Below are 17,636 nucleotides of genomic sequence, written 5' to 3'. Positions count from 1 at the left end.
AAGCAGGAGGGTAGATCCTGCCTTAATAAGCAGGAGGGTAGATCCTGCCCTAATAAGCAGGAGGGTAGATCCTGCCCTAATAAGCAGGAGGGTAGATCCTGCCCTAATAAGCAGGAGGGTAGATCCTGCCCCAATAAGCAGGAGGGTAGATCCTGCCCTAATAAGCAGGAGGGTAGATCCTGCCTTAATAAGCAGGAGGGTAGATCCTGCCCTAATAAGCAGGAGGGTAGATCCTGCCCTAATAAGCAGGAGGGTAGATCCTGCCCCAATAAGCAGGAGGGTAGATCCTGCCCTAATAAGCAGGAGGGTAGATCCTGCCTTAATAAGCAGGAGGGTAGATCCTGCCCTAATAAGCAGGAGGGTAGATCCTGCCCTAATAAGCAGGAGGGTAGATCCTGCCCCAATAAGCAGGAGGGTAGATCCTGCCCCAATAATCAGGAGGGTAGATCCTGCCCCAATAAGCAGGAGGGTAGATCCTGCCCCAATAAGCAGGAGGGTAGATCCTGCCCCAATAAGCAGGAGGGTAGATCCTGCCCCAATAAGCAGGAGGGTAGATCTTGCCCCAATAAGCAGGAGGGTAGATCTTGCCCTAATAAGCAGGAGGGTAGATCCTGCCCTAATAAGCAGGAGGGTAGATCCTACCCCAATAAGCAGGAGGGTAGATCTTGCCCTAATAAGCAGGAGGGTAGATCCTGCCATATCCCTTCTTGCACGTAGTATTAACGCGCAGGAATCCCACTGGTCAAAACTAAACCATTGAAATCAATTATCTTGTTTCGTCCTGTTTTGCTGGCGTGATTTCCATGCCGGCAAAACGGGACAAAATCGCGGTCGCCTGTTTAAGCCCTGCGCTCCTGCAATGTAAAAGGAACAGCAATCAGCCAACAATCGTACATCCCGATACCAGCGACTGTTGGCCCATGCCAGGGCTCATTCACACGGGGTGCATGTGTCCCATGTATTACACGTGTTTCCTCCACGTCCGTATAGTACGCACTATAGGCAAATACACATGTACGTGCGGATGTCAAAACCCCGTAGCCTATATTGGTGGATATTATGTGCATAATACGCACCAAATTAGGACATGCTGCATTTTTTTCACGCATTTAATACGTGCGTGAAATACCGCAGGTGTGAGTGGCCCATAATATAACTCTGCATATTTACAGCATGAGCAATATATCCTAAAAGAAATCTAAATAAGCACGAATTGACGTACTTCATCCGAGAATCAGCCTATGAAGAAAGACCAAAGCCTATCTTGTCTGCTGAAGCAACATATCTGAGCCAATCATGTATGATATAGTCTGTTGAGGTGGTGTATCTAAGCCAATCATGTGTGATGCTGTCTGTTGAGCTGGTGTATCTAAGCCAATCATGTGTGATACAGTCTCTGAGAACCATATAGCACGCCATCCCTCACCATGGCACATAGCTGGTCCTCACCTTGATAGTCTTTGTCTGTAGCTTCAGTCCGTTGAGGGTGTTTATGGCTTTATCCGCATCATTAGGATCCACGTAATTTACAAACCCGTATCCCAAGCTCTGACCTGCGGGGAGAAGTTAGATACGTGGTCAGCATTATCATACGGGAGTCAGCGATAGTCATCAGTCACAACATACAAAAGGATCCGCTGGCGCGGAGTCCACAATGCCACCACCGCCCCGACCCAGGCCCTGATGCAAGATGCATCCTGGAATGTAATATATGGCAAGATTAATCCCATACCAAAAGGCGAGTCAACAAGTGCGCCATTGTGCTACATTTACACCCAGAGGAACAGACCACGTCCGACTGAAGCTACCGTTAGGTTGGGCTGGACCATCCAGCCCTGGTGACGGGCCGTGACAAACCTCTTTATCCATCAATAACTTGGTTCCTCTAAAGGACTTTTCACGCGGGACAGAATTGTCCGCAGGACGCAAGTGGTTAGGGGTCAATAGGGGTTAATATTGGAGGGACGCAGGAAAACACATTGCACGGCGTGCTGGCGGCAGTGCAACAAATGTGTTAAGACGCTTGGGCCTCTACATATATCTGTTGCGTCTTGCAAAACCTGCACGCACCAGACTGAAACCTACGCCAGCTCCGAGGTTTCTGGCATGATGCACGCCAGTTTTTGGCATGTATTACAGTAAGGCCTCATTCACATGAGGGTATGCGTTTTTATGGCCGCCCGCATGCCCCGGAAAATCACATTGATAAAGAATAGCCGCAATCCAGTCCCAAGATTAATTAGCATTTCCTTGCCCATTCATACGGGCATATCGCGGGAAAAATACACTGCAGTGCGGAATTGCTTCGGTCGGCAGAAATCCTCGGAATGACTTCTAATAACTTAAATAGAGCCAGCTGTCTTCTTTTGCGAGCGCCGGCCGCAGGTAAACTCCCTCCTGTCCCTTTTATTTCCAGCTCTCATAGGAGTCTATGGGAGCTTCCAGCTTTTTTTCGTCGAAAGATAGGTCAAGATAAGAGATGAGCGAGCGTACTCAGAAAAGCACTACTCGCTCAAGTAATTTGCTTTATCCGAGTATCGCTGTGCTCGTCCCTGAAGATTCGGGTGCCGCTGCGGCTGACAGGTGAGTCGCAGCGGGGAGCAGGGGAGAGCGGGCGGGAGAGAGGGAGAGAAAGATCTTACCTCCGTTCCTCCCCGCTCTCCCCTACAACTCCCCGCTACGTGCCGGCACCTGAATCTTCAGGGACGAGCACAGCGATACTCGGATAAAGCAAATTACTCGAGCGAGTAGTGCTTTTCCGAGTACGCTCGCTCATCCCTAGTCAAGATCTATCTTTCCGTATAACGTGAAAAATCGGCGACCGATGTTCTCTTTTTGATGGCGCAATTTTTTCACGCATCCAAAAATCGCTCATGTGAATGAATGCATTGGAATCCAGTGCTTCACATGCTCACGATTTTTGGCCGAAGTATTACACTTGTGTGAATGAGGCTTAAATGTGCTGGGCTCTGCAGCCCCACTCTCATATTGGGTGCCGTCTGCCTTTTTAAAAAGTGGCGGAAGCCTAACAAAAACCTTCGAAAAGTCGCCATTTTGGGACATGCGCCAAAAATAGAGATTTTTTTTAATGCCAAAAAACTGTTATCCAAAGATTGATAAATATTTCCTGCAGAGACACTCCGTGCGCCCCCCAGCTACTGGAGCTAGAGTGTGACTTTAAAAGGCCGCATGTCACAAATGTCTTTAAGGCTGCTTATCATCTGCGGCGTTGGTTCCGTTTTTCCTGCTCCGTTCAAAGAAAGGGGAATCCCCTGGTCGAACGGGTCTGCCCTATGACGGAACCGAACAGCGCCGAACTGACCCCATAGCTTATAAATGGATCCATCCAGGTTTCATCACAGCTGCGCAGCAGCGCTATTTCTTCTGGTACTTTGTGCCATATCTGCGAAGGAACCTCCGGCCGAAGTGCCAATGCAGATGTGTCGGCAGCCTAATTCCTGCTCAATCAGCAAGCCATGCCCCCTTTTTGAGATAAGTTTGAAAAAGGGAGTGGAAAACAAACAAAGGCAACAATTGCTTCAGAATTGACGCGTAGCGCCAATAATAAATGTGCCGCATGTAGATGACCGGGATACAGTAGACAGCGCCGGAGTTTATTAATGCTGGACAGCGACCACCTGAAAATCACTGTATGCCCCAACACAGCACAGATGTAGGGAGATGCCCCACACCCTTCCTTACAATGTAAGGCGGAGCAGCCGCCCGGAATGTAGTACAAGCCCCAGACGGCACCATATTGTAGGTGTACTGTATGTATGGAGACCTTAGAGCACATCCCCTCCATAGGGAATAATGCAGGGCTAAGCCCCCCCAGTGCCGGGTCACTAGCAGGTCTGTGGGGATGGTATAGGTAGGACAGGACTGGGACAGGAGCAGAAAGGGGCTGCAGAGACCTTGCAGACATGAGCGCAGTATGTTTTTGGAGCACCCAGCAGAGGCCTGGCAGACATAAGACAGGACATGAGCGCAGCGTGTGCTCCGGAGCACCCAGCAGAGGCCTGGCAGACATAAGAAAGGACATGAGCACAGTGTGTGCTCTGCAGCACCCAGTAGAGGCCTAGCATACATGAGAGCAGCATGTGCTCCGCAGCGCCCAGCAGAGACCTAGCAGACGTGAGATATGCACGTGCTCTGCAGCACCCAGCAGGGGCCTAACAGACCTATGAGAGGACATGAGAGCAGCGTGTGCTCCACAGTACCTAGCAAAGGTCTAGTATACCTAAGAGATAACATGAGCGCAACACCCAGCAGAGGCCTAGCAGACATGAGAGCAGTGTGTGCTCCGCAGCACCCAGCAGAGGCCTAGCAGACATTAGAGAGGACAAGAGAGCAGTGCGTGTTCCACAGCACCCAGCAGAGGCCTAGCAGACATAAGAGAGGACATGAGAGCAGTGTGTGCTCCACAGCGCCTAGCAGAGGAATAGCAGACATAAGAAAGGACTTGAGACCAGCATGTGCTCCGCAGCACCCAGCAGAGGCCTAGCAGACATTAGAGAGGACAAGAGAGCAGTGTGTGTTCCGCAGCACCCAGCAGAGGCCTAGCAGACATAAGAGAGGACATGAGCACAGTGTGTGCTCCACAGCGCCTAGCAGAGGAATAGCAGACATAAGAAAGGACTTGAGACCAGCGTGTGCTCCGCAGCACCCAGCAGAGGCCTAGCAGACATAAGAGAGGACATAAGAGCAGTGTGTGCTCCACAGCGCCCAGCGGAGGCCTAGCAGACATAAGAAAGGACATGAGAGCAGTGTGTGCTCCGCAGCACCCAGCAGAGGCCCAGCAGACATGAGAGCAGTGTGTGCTCCACAGCACCCAGCAGAGACCTAGCAGACAGAACATAGGACATGAGCGGAGCGTGTGCTCCACAGCACCTAGCTGAGGTCTACAGGACATAAGAGAGGACATGAGAGCAGTGTGTGCTCCACAGCACCCAGCAGAGGCCTAGCAGACATAAGAGAAAACATGAGAGCAGCGTGTGCTCCGCAGCACCCAGCAGAGGTCTAGCAGACAGAAGAGGAAATAAGAGCAGTGTGCTCCACAGCACCCAGCAGAGGCTTAGCAGCCAGAAGAGAGGACATGAGAGCAGCGTGTGCTCTGCAGCACTCAGCAGAGGCCTAGCAGCCAGAAGAGGGGACATAAGAGCAGCGTGTGCTCCGCAGTGCCTAGCAGACATATTAGAGGACATGACCACAGCATGCGCTCCACAGTACCCAGCAGAGGCCTAGCAGACCTAAGAGAGGACATGAGAGCAATGTGTGCTCCTCAGTACCCAGCAGGGAGGACATAAGAGTAGCTCCAGAGCAACCAGCAGAGATCTAGCAGATATAAGAGAGGCTTGAGATCACGTGGCAGCGGCCATTTGAAAACTGTGCTGATGATCGGGGCCAAAACTGGTGAACCTAGCTGGTAACCAACAGTTACCGAATCCCAAAATAGATGATGTGAAATGGATCTGGAACATCGAAAGCTGCCAGATATGCGAGGCCTACATTGACTCAGTGTGCGCACACTCGACAGACATTATGGACTGTGACGGACGTACTTGACTAGTGATTAGGTGCTGATATGTCCACTGGTAACGTGGGGGTTAACATGGTGTACTTATAACGTGGGGGTTAAGGCTGTGTAGGTGCTGGTGGAGCCGCTGCATGCAATAGAGAAGCTGTAATATGGAAGTGATGTACCACATTGAGGGTGGCTGCATTTGATGTACCCTGTGCACCGGCGGTGCATGGCGTCCCTGGGTAGGCGAGTTCTGACAGTATGTATAGATGATGGCCTGTAGTACGTGCAGACGGCAGCCATGGTGCATTGAAATGGATAATTAATGAGTTTCAGTCCTTTTTCCAGCGGTGTTACACAGCGTTTCACGCATCTCCTTGCGTATTGCGTGCACATTTGCGCACTCCCCATTGACTTCATTGGGGACCTTTGGTGCACGAATGCACAGAAAAATTAAGCATGATGCGGGTTTTTTTTTTGCACAACCGAAAATACACGCATGCGAACAAAACTATTGAAATCAATGGCTTCCTTTCTCCGCGTATGGCGTGTGTAAACTTTGCGCACACAAATACGTCCGTGTGAATCTAGACTTAGAGGAAAACAACAGAGAGTTGTCTGAAAAAATCCATCATGGCCAATCCCGTGTCACAGACATTAGAGAATGCAGAAACGTGCCAAGAGATCAATGTCAGTGGGCAGCTGGACAGCTTAAGGCGCTGCGATGATTTTGCTCATAAGATTTCAATCACGTCTCGAGATCTCATATTAGACGTCAATCAAGTATGAAGAGAAGTATGAAGACAGCCATGTTATCGTCTTCCCTGACGTCTGTCAAAGCTGAAATGAATTACTGTGGGATGTATTGTACAACACGGCTTTGTGTATCAAATATGTCACTTATTGTATCCATATTGTTATAAATAAAGTTTATTGAAGGAAGTATTGAATGAGTGTAATATATATCCTGCATTAGAGCAGATCTGGATGGCAGCGAACAATGAGCAAACGACATACGTGTCCTACGCAGATCTGACCACAGGGGGGGCCTCTCATCACAAGTGTCTGACAGGAAAATTGTCCTGGTTGCCCATAGCAACCAATCAGAGATTAGCTTTCATTTGTGATACTGCTGAGGAAAAATGTAAGCTGCGCTGTGATTGGTTACCTGAGGCAACAAGGCCAATTTAATAGAGAGTTGTGATACATGAGGCCTGTTGGGGCGTCACACTGCTTTTATATACTCCTGAATGGCAAGCCGGCAGAGCTGGATGAATTAAACCGTCTAATAAATAGTAATGGCAGACATATTGGCGGTCACTGAGAATAATTGCAGTCGGTGATTAATCTCGCATTGGTGACCCCCTCCCCCCATAGGACATCAGGGATCGGCTTGAAATCAGCCCTCATTTTCGTTAAACCAATTGTGGGTGGAGCTTATTTGTCACATGACTGCGTGAACCTCCCATCGGGGACTGATGGGATGTAAATACACACCTAAATCCCATTTTTTGCACTAAACTTTGAAACGCATAAGCAAATAAAATACACTAAGGGCAAAAACAGACGGGCGCTTGGGGTAACACGCTAGCCGCTACGGAGCGTATTAGCGCATGAATCAGGGTTTTTAGTATTTTTTTTGACTATCCAAACTCCGCGCTAATTAGAAGAAAAAAAAGCGTGACGATATGTCCTGCTCTATCTCTCTCGCACGTAGTATTGACGAGCGAGAATGCCGATAGTGGAAACGAAACCACTGAAATCAATGATTTTGTTTCGTCCCACAGCGGGGCGTCCGTGTGTTTTAGGCCTCATTCTAGTTGAAGTCTGCTTCAGATCCGCGTTACAATTCACCCTGAGGGCGGCCTCACATGGGTGCATTTGTGGGCGCAATTCGCAGCAAATAGAACCTATTGACTTCAATAGGTTCCTCCACACATTTGGTTTCCGGGCACATTTCAAGCACAGGGTAAAATTTTACTGAGTCAGCTGTCCCGCCTAATCAAACATGGCGATGCTGGGACCGCGCCGATGTGAGCGGTCCTGGCAGTACAATAAAGTACAGTAAAATGCACTGATATGGGCGCAATAGCCTGCGCTCGTGCGCCCTGCATAGCACATATACGTCTTGCGATAGTGAGCGTATATGCGCTTACGCCCGTGTGAGGCGCCCTGATAGCGCACGTTTTTATGCCGTTTTTAATGCAGAATTTGACACTGATTTTGGTGAGGATAATCTGCATTTCGCTACATGTCAACCCTAAAGTATTCTTGTTGGGCTCCGAACATCAAGGCCGGCTTCACACCGGGCATAAGCGCATTTACGCACATATATGTGCACTGAGCGTTACGTTTTTGCTCGCGCATATGTGTGTTCTACTGTACTTTTTTGCATGTGCAAATCATGTGCAGAAAGCCACACAACCGCGCTCCCATTCATTGAAATGGGCAATTAGTGTAATTAGTTAACTTTGTGCTCTTTCCCTGCGTAAATATGAAGGAAAATAGAGCGTGCGGCGTATTTTTTTGAGCAAACAAAAAAGTCCGCTTAAGTGAGCGAACCTATTAAAATCAATGAGTTCTCTTCGCTGCGTATTGCCCGTGCCAATTTTTCGTACATAATACACTATGCAAGTACGTTTGTGTGAATTCGGCCTCCTGCCCGCTCGGCTTTTTTTTATCTTTCCAATATGGCTGCCAATCAGGACCAATAAAGGGGAAGCAGTCTTTTAGAAAATCAGGAATCAATCCGTACAATTAGCTCTGATCAGACGAACGCTCTGAATCGAAATCAATATAGACGACATGTAGGACATTTTCAATCAATTGTTGTCATGTAGAGGCCAGTAAAATAAAGCTCCATTTACATGAGAAGATATCAGATAACACTAGCCGAAGCATTTCTGAATCTATCTATCTATCTATCCATCTCATATCTATCTATCTATCTCATATCTATCTCATATCTATCTTCTATCTATCTATCTCATATCTATCTATCTATCTATCTATCTATCTATCTATCTATCTTCTATCTATCTATCTCATATCTATCTATCTATCTATCTATCTATCCATCTCATATCTATATATCTATCTCATATCTATCTATATCTATCTATCTATCTTCTATCTATTTATCTATCTTCTATCTATCCATCTCATATCTATCTATCCATCTCATATCTATCTTCTATCTATCTCATATCTATATATCTATCTCATATCTATCTATATCTATCTATATCTATCTATCTATCTTCTATCTATTTATCTATCTTCTATCTATCTATCTCATATCTATCTATCTCATATCTATCTATCCATCTATCTATCCATCTCATATCTATCTATCTCATATCTATCTATCTCCTATCTATCTATCTATCTATCTATCTCCTATCTATCTATCTATCTATCTATCTATCTATCTATCTATCTATCATCTATCTATCCATCTATCTCATATCTATCTCATATCTATATATCTATCTCCTATCTATCTATCTATCTATCTATCTATCTATCATCTATCTATCCATCTATCTCATATCTATCTATCTATCTCATATCTATCTCTCTCATATCTATCCATCTCATATCTATCTATGTATCTCATATCTATCTATCTATCTATCTATCTATCTATCTATCTATCTATCTATCTATCTATCTATCTATCTATCTATCTCATATCTATCTAACTATCTCATATATATCTATCTCATATCTATCTATCTCCTATCTATCTATCTATCTATCTATCTATCTATCTATCTCCTATCTATCTATCTATCTATCTATCTATCTATCTATCTATCTATCTATCTATCTATCTATCTATCTATCTATCTATCTATCTATCTATCTATCTATCTATATCTGTCTGTATGTTGCCCTTTCGTTGGGCAGTGCAAAAGTTGCAGGATTTCAGGATTTTTTATGGAAACTCATTAAAAAAAACTTAAAAAGCTTTAAAAAATGTTTAAACTAAAAACTTAAATTAAACAATAGGACACTTTCTAATGACCCATTCCCTTAACCTCTTAGTGACCAAGCCTGTTTGCGCCGTAATGACCAAGCCAAATTTTGGAAAGCTGACATGTGTCACTTTAAGGCTTCTTTTACACGAGCGCATAAACGGCGATGGCGTTGTTACGTTTTCATGACCGCCCTGTATAAGCACCTGAAAGGGCATTTTTCCGCAATCACGGCCAGCGTTTTCTCGTCTCATCCATGACCGTGAGCGTCATTTTTAGCAAAAAAAAAACGCTGCACCCCGGAAACCCCTTGCTCTGCCAAAATCCTCAGGATGCCTTCAAGTGTCTATATAGAGGCACTTGTAAGCTTTTCGCAGCGTTGGACGCTGCAAAAAATGCCCCCCCCCTTCTCTTTCCCTGCTCCCATAGGAGTCTATAGGACCTGTCGGCGTATATTGGCCAAAAGATAGTTCCAGAACAGATCTTTTGGCTGAGCGTATATGCGCCAGCTGCGTATATGTTCTATTTTTCACGCTGCCGGCTTATTTACACAACGTATATTTGCCCGTGTGAACGAGTGCATTGAAAATCAATGCGTCTCATGGGTGCGTATATACGCCCAGGCGTAAAAACGTGCCGTTTATGCGCTCGTGTGAAAGAAGCCTTACATAGAATAACTCTGTAAAGGTTTTGCATATCCCAGTGATTCTGACATTGTTTTTTCGCCACATGTTGTACTTCATTTAGGTGGTGAAAATAGACTGTTCGAATTTGTGTATAATTATTAAAAGCGACAAAATTGGGAACATTTTGAAAAAATTGTCCTTTTTTCACCTTTTTAACTGCAATATCTCAAATATGTGCAAACATACTGTACAAATGTTTGATAAGATATATATTTCCATTTGTTTACTTTATTTTGGGCGCACATCTGAAAAAGTTTTGTGTTTTTTTCAACCATTTAGGAGACGCACAAATTTAACATTACTTTTCAGCATTTTGAGGAACACTTTGTTTTCCTGCACCAAGCAGGAATTAATGCAATTTAGAGGAGAAAAAAAAAATTTCATATTTTTGAAAATATGTCATTTTAAAGACATATTTTTTTTCTATAGTGCACATGAAAATGAGGATTTACACCCCAAAATGGCTACCACCGTTTGTCCTGTGTTCAGAAACATATCTATTGTGGCCCTTATCTTATGTCCGTATGCACAACAGGACCCAAACAGAAAGGAGCAGTCAATGGCTTTCAGAACAGAGATTTTGCTTGAAGGTGATTTAGGCCCCATTGCCCACTTGTAGAGCCCTCGAGTGGCCAAAATGATAGAGAACCCCCACAAATGAACCCATTTTATACAGGCAGGTAGGAACTATTAGGGGTTGATCCAGGGAATAGTCTGATTGCCATTAGGGAGTCAGGAAGGAATTTTTTCCCCAAAAGGGCTAATTGGCTTCTGCTCTTGTTTTTTTTTTGCCTTCCTCTGGATCAACAAGACAGGAGGATAAACAGGCTGGACTAGATGGACATTGTCTTCATTCAGCCTTACGAACTATGTTACTATGTTATTTTGAAAACTAGACCCCTTAACGAATTCATGTATTTTGACAACACGGTTTTTGAATGAATTTAAGCAAAGGAGAAGGAAAAAAATAAGGATTTTTGTTTTTTGGCAATTGTGTCATTTTCAAAACATTTTTTTTGTACAGCACACATGACTTGCACCCCAAAATGGATCCCCCTGTTTGTCCTGTGTTCAGAAACATACCAATTGTGGCCCTAATCTTATGTCTGGCTGCACAACGGGGCCCAAACTGAACGGAGCATCAAACTTCAACTGGCCCCCCATGAGATTTCCAGGTTCTCGGATACGTTCGGTAGCCAAGAGCGGAGGGAGTTTATATTCTTCTGGCAATCCGCGGCTTTTGCGAATGTGTCCACCAATTCACCGGAAGCCAAAGTAAGGTCCACAGATAAATCCGGGGGCCTTAGGGACATAATTTCATCTCCCAAGAGGGGAGATGAAACAACATTTTTTGCTTTTTTTTTTACACTTTTTTTTAACTTTTACATGATCGCTGTTATCCATTGAATAACAGCGATCATGTGACCAGGAACCACATACAGCGCCTCCCGGTGACAGCTCCGTGCTCTCGGCTACTCGTACTAGCCTGGAGCAGGGATTTTCTGTGCCTCCCGGCCCTCTGCATTTGCGTGTGACGTAATACCGTCTGGCACACATGCGCAGACACTGGTGTCAGATCCGGGGAGGACAAGAATGCCGCCGGACATCATGGTGGACGGGAGTGAGTATCCTCAGCTCCCCTTACGGATCCATAAGGGGAGCTAAAACTTTAACTTTAGCCCGAGATGACAGCTCCGGGATGTCGACTACCTCTGGTAACCGACAGCATAGAGCTGCCACGTCCACAGCCTACTGGGCTTTAATGCCCAGAGGATCCATGTTTTTACGTCCTCTTGGAGTAAAGCCCACATAGGCAGGGCATAGAAACACTATGGGCTGGTTACTTAGGGGTTAAAAAGGTTTTCCCATTAGGGAAATTTAACTCCTTTGCATAGGATAGATCAGGCGTCCCCAACTCCAGTCCTCAGGGACCACCAACAGGTCATGTTTTCAGGATATCCTATAGTAAGTACACCTGTGGCAATGTCTGAGGCACCAACAATAATTACATCACCTGTGCAACACTGAGGAAATCCTGAAAACATGACCTGTTGGCGGTCCCTGAGGACTGGAGTTGGGGAACCCTGGGTTAGATGATATATGTTCATTAGGCTCTCACATGAGCGTAGGCGTTTTTACGTTTTCTCGGCTGCTCCGTATAAGCACCTGAATGGGCGTTTTTCCGCGATCACGGCCAGTATTTTCTTGTCCATTCACACAACTGCAAGCGTCGGTTTTAGCAAAAAATACGCTGCAACCTGAAAATAATGCCTCCTTTGTGCTCCACAATAATAGTGCCCTCCCATAGTAATAATTCCTCATTGTTCCTCCCCTCACAAGGTAGTAATGCCCATGTTATACCCTGGTTAAGTAATAGAGCCCCCTCCGTCTGTGCCTTTACAAAGTAATAGAGGCCCCTTGTTACTCCCCAATGTAATAGAGTCCCCTCTGTGATCCTACGAAGTAACAGAGCTCTTTCTCTGTTTACACAAGGTAACATAGTCCCTACCATGCCCCTACAAAGTAATGCAGCCCCCTTCATGCCTCCCACAAAGTAATAAAGTCCTCTTTGTGCCGCCAACAATTTCACAGAGCCCCTTCTGTGCCCCCATAAAGTACCATCTGTGCCCCCATAAATGAATACAGCCTATCTGTGCCCCCAACGTACTACTATTATCACGTTCTGAAGGCCAACAATAAAGACTGATGACAAAAAATGCCCAGCGGTGCCCGCCCTTACCATCATCTCATACCTGTGATTTTGTCTCTGACCAGTTTACAGGACTCAATATCTCCGATGCTTCCGAAAAGACTCTTAAACTCTTCTTGTGTCATGTTCTGGGGAAGATAATTGACGATCAAGTTGGTTTTACTGTCGTCCGCAGCTCCGTTTGTGCCATTGAGGATGCCCACACTGCCGGGACCATTGCTGGCCTGTGTCTCCATGGTGCTTATTATCTGCTGGAGGGAAGAGAAGAAGAGAAGAGAGCAGCACGTCAGCATCCATCTTTATGTCATAGCCTCATGAGTCACGGCCTGAACCCGCAATATCTTCCTTAATGGCACACGTGAGGGTTTGATTATGTCACCCTGTGCCAGAAATCTCATGATGCCAATAATCAGGAATATGAGGCTGCTAGCTGATGATTCATCCATTGCATGAGGTCAGGGCTTTAGTCACCAAACTCCGAATGGCGCAAAGATGCGTCACAAACTGCACACCCTAGCTGCTGCAGAACCTCATGTCAATCACTGACTGCCAAATACCCTAAGAGGATCTGCAGCAGCTTGCATATATATTCTGAGCTTCTGCAGCAGATTAAGCACCTCATAATACCCAATCAGCTGCTACAGAACCTCTTGGTGGGGAAGAGGTGGAGCTCTTTGTCAATCAGTGATTGATGGGACCTCATAAATGATTTTTAAAAAGAAGTTCTGCGGCAGCTTGGGTGTGTATAATGCACTACTCTGTTCCAGAGACAACTTTATAGGGTTGTCCAGTTGTAAACTATTTATGGCCTATCGATCAGCGGAGGTCTGCTGCTCATGATTGCCTCTAATAAGCCGTTTGCTGTGCAAGTGCACTCTTGCACTGAACTAACGTCTGCAGGGAGCAGACAGCTCCGTTTTTACTACAGTGGCCAGGTTTGCTATTGCAGGTCAAGTTACCATTGAAATGAATGGGAACTTGGCCAAGCCTGATCACTGCAGTCAGAAGGGAATTGTCTGCTTCCTGCATAAATCGCCTAGTGCAAGAGTGCATTGACACAAAGCTGATTGGCAAGGATTTGTGACAGCAGATCCCCCCTGATCTACTATTGAATACCTGTTCCAACGATAGGCCATGAATAGTTTACGACTGGACAACCCCTTTAATCTCCTGACCCCCAATACAAAATCTGTAATAGGCTCCAGCTACCATTTGCTATTTCTAATAGTGGTGTCTCAGAGGGGCCTTAGGGCCCTGATGTACCTCCACACCCTCTATAGATTTCATCCCTAGACAATGCCACAGCTGCTGCAGAACAGTATTTAAAAAGGGGATGGAAGAGCTGAGTGGCATGGATTTTGGATGACTACTTAGGACTGACAGGGAGGAGGGGAGTAATAGTAATACCACGGAGAAAGAGTGTTTAATTTAGTTGGGGGCACTTTTCAGTGCCCAGTCAAACAGTAGAATGGTGCAGACCCCATAGCATCCATTGATGTCTATTCTGTCTTGCAGTGTACGGCGCCATGTAAGATGTTGGCACTATACTGATAATCTTTACTGCGCCTGATATACCGGTACATATATTAAGAAAAGCTCTCATCGCTCACTTTGTGCTAAAAGGATTCACTGATTTCCATTTTGGGTGGCCCTATTTTTTCCATCTCCATTGAGTGCGTTCTATACTGATAATGACAAACCAAACTTGTTGAAGCACGCCGGCCTGCACCATCTACCCTCGCTGCTCTCAAGCCGCCATCAAGGAAAGAAGCGGACATCTGTGTAGCCATCAGTGTACGGAGGGGCATCTGTCGGCAGCGAGCCGCCCACTGTAATTAGCCTGGCAGCCGGGAATAAGCAGGACGTCTTTAACGAGATTTCAGCCGCATTATGCCTTAAAGACCCTTCTCATCCTCCAGGCCGGGATTAAGGGAAAGGGGACATAGAGATAAAGCTTTAAACTCATTACCAACCAAGCCCTTTGTCCACGGCGGCGAATGGGTTAAGAACAAGACCCCCTTCCCCCACCTTTTCTGAATCAAAGCCCTTCAAGCGAATCTTTATCCAAGAACGAAATGCTGACAGTTCTTTTAACTGGGTACCAAGTCATTGCCAGTGACCCAGATATGTGAACGCTGGCATCAAAGCCGCTCATGCTTCCTCTATATATAGCAAGAATTTAAAAAAAAATTGTAAATCTATGAACACATAATAATAACAGTAGTAAAAGTGTGTTTTTAATAAGTGATGCCCAGCTACCTTGCCAAGAGGGCTGATATGGCAGTTGCATCTGGGCCCTGGCACCCAATGGGGCCTGAAGATCCGCTGCCACATAAGGTGCCACCGGTATTATTGGTGATCCGTGGTAGATGGGGAGCCCTCTTGCAGATTTTGCATTGGGTCTCGGGGCTTCAAGTTCTCTAAATTTCCATAACTTTGACATAATTGGCATCAACTGGCGCTAAAAGTATATAGTTTAGCCATAACAATTTTTATTTTTGTGTTTCCCCCTATAGAAATAAAAAAGTCATAAAAAGACCAATAAATAATGGCACTCCTCCAATATTACGTCCAGGAGCGAATCATTTTGCAATGCTGTATAGAAAAGTAGTCTGAAAGAGTTGAAATGAAATCCCACTTGAACATGTGGCCATCGGTACTGCCTCCTCTGCCATTTTTCTTGTAACTAGAGATGAGTAAGTACTCAAAAGCTCGGGTCCTCGTTATTCGAGTCGAGCTTTTCGTAAAATTCGAGAGCTCTATTTGAGTAACGAACCCCATTGACTTCAATGGGAGACACGAGCATGGGACCCGCCGGTAGCCTTTTTTTTTTGTTGTTCTCTCTCTCTCCTCTTTCTCTCTCTCTCTTTCTCTCTTTTTCTCTCTTTCTCCCTCTCTCTCCCCACAGCGGGGAGGGGCCAAAACTGGGACGGGGTTGAACACGATGTGATGCTCGCTCGAGTAGCGAGCACCGTCGAGTATGCTAATACTCAAACGAGCATCAAGCTCGGCAGAGTACGTTCTCTAAACTCTACTTGTAACCACTTTCATGCCAGGATAGCCAAACCACATTTATTACACAAGTTCTGGTGGAACTTGGAGCTCCTGGGCTCTGATACAAAATCTGTCATAGGTCCCCATGTATCATGTCTTCTAATATGGCTGAAGAACCTTTTGGACCCCCTCAGGCACCAGGTGCCACTGCTGCCTCTGAACGTCCTATACCTGTGGCCCTGATGACAGGTCATATAAGGATGCCCATTATCCTATAAGGAGATTTCGGAACTTATTGACACCTTACACAGCAAAAGTCTGCTAAAGATTGTGACTACTCCCATGGTTTTATTGGCAGCATGGCCTTCCCTATAGGAAAGAAGAGAATAACACAGGTTGGTATATAGGTCACAACAAAGGGAGGAGGTAGTTCTCCAAAACTGGCCTCAATGAGTGTGCATAAATATTTTCTATTTGGGGATCCCATTGAACTCCCAACTGTAACATGGACGGGTATCCATGACTACTGTGACCGTCATCAGTGAGTCTTAAAGGAATTGTCCACTCAGGGGCGTTTCTGCCTATTATCACCAATGTTCAAGTAAGCATAAACCCTTGAGTTGCGTTAAATCCTCTCTTTTAACCCCTTAAGGACGCGGCTTATTTTGGCCATAACGACATAATGATTTTTGAGGGCTTTTCATCTCCACTTTTGAAAAGCCATATCGTTTTTATTTTTCCACCAACACGGCCGTATGAGGACTTGTTTTTTGTGTAGCGAGCTGTAGTTTTTATGGGTATCATTTTTGGGGAACATATAATGTATTGTAAAAATGTTTTATTAATTGCTTTTGGAGGGCAGGGAGAAAAAATATCAATTCTGCCATAGTTTTTTTTTTTTAACAGCGTTAATCATACAGCATTAGGGCTTATTCACATGGACGTATATCGGCTGGGTTTTCACGCCCAGGCCGATACACGCTGCCCCTCTCTGCAAGGGTAGGAGGCAGGACGGGGCGGGAGCTTGTGTGCTGAGATTCCGCCCCCTGTCACTGTTTGCAGTGGGAGGGGCAGGAGCTCAACACACTAGCTCCCGCAAAGAGGGGCAGCGTGTATCGGCTGGCTGATATATGTCCATGTGAATAAGCCCTAAATAACATGATACATTTTTTTCTGCGATTTGGTACGATTATGACGATTCCAAATTATGTATTGTTTTCCACTTTTGCACAATCAAAACTTTTGTTTTTGGAATTTTTTTTGCATTGCTGCATTCAACTTTTTTATTTTTCCAAGGACGGAGCTCTGTGGGGGTCTGCTTTCTGTGTGACGAGCTGTCGTTTTTAATGGTAACGTACTGGGGTACATATGGCTTTTTTGATCACTTTTATTGCATTTTTTGTGAATGAAGAAAATGAGCATTTTGACTCAGTTTTATATATTTTTTTCACACTTTTTGCTATGCGGCACAAATAGTATGTTCATTTTATTGTATGGGTATCTATGCCACTATGACAATGTATATGATAATACTTTTGTACTGCAATGCATTATCACTTGCAATAGCAATCACAGACCAATGGAGGCCACCGGCCCTACGTGATTACAAAGTTGAGGTCCGACGATGTCACAGTGGGAGCACACTTCCTCTGTGAATTCTTTACATGCCACTGTCTACATTGATTGCGGCATGTAAGTGGTTAACAGTGGGGATCGGTGTTCTCAACAATTTCCACTGTTACAGC

At 45.4% G+C, this 17,636-nt stretch overlaps 1 protein-coding gene across 4 annotated transcripts in view; it reads right to left on the bottom strand.

Moving 5' to 3' along the window:
• Window positions 1-17,636, bottom strand: part of ELAVL3 (ELAV like RNA binding protein 3) — a 76,412-nt gene that overhangs the window by 29,047 nt on the left and 29,729 nt on the right. For 3 of the 4 annotated variants that reach the window (XM_066593652.1, XM_066593655.1, XM_066593656.1), the window contains exons 2-3: window positions 12,941-13,148; window positions 1,450-1,553 (exon numbers count right to left, since the gene is read on the bottom strand). In XM_066593652.1, the coding sequence (XP_066449749.1) occupies window positions 1,450-1,553; window positions 12,941-13,148 (312 nt within the window). The remainder of the gene's footprint in view (window positions 1-1,449; window positions 1,554-12,940; window positions 13,149-17,636) is intronic. The other variant, XM_066593654.1, reaches the window with a different exon arrangement.

The sequence above is a fragment of the Eleutherodactylus coqui genome, chromosome 2, assembly GCF_035609145.1.
Source record: "Eleutherodactylus coqui strain aEleCoq1 chromosome 2, aEleCoq1.hap1, whole genome shotgun sequence".
Classification (NCBI taxonomy): Eukaryota; Metazoa; Chordata; class Amphibia; order Anura; family Eleutherodactylidae; genus Eleutherodactylus; species Eleutherodactylus coqui.
The sequence above is the reverse complement of the archived record's forward strand: the minus strand, read 5'-3'. Positions and strand labels throughout refer to the sequence as shown.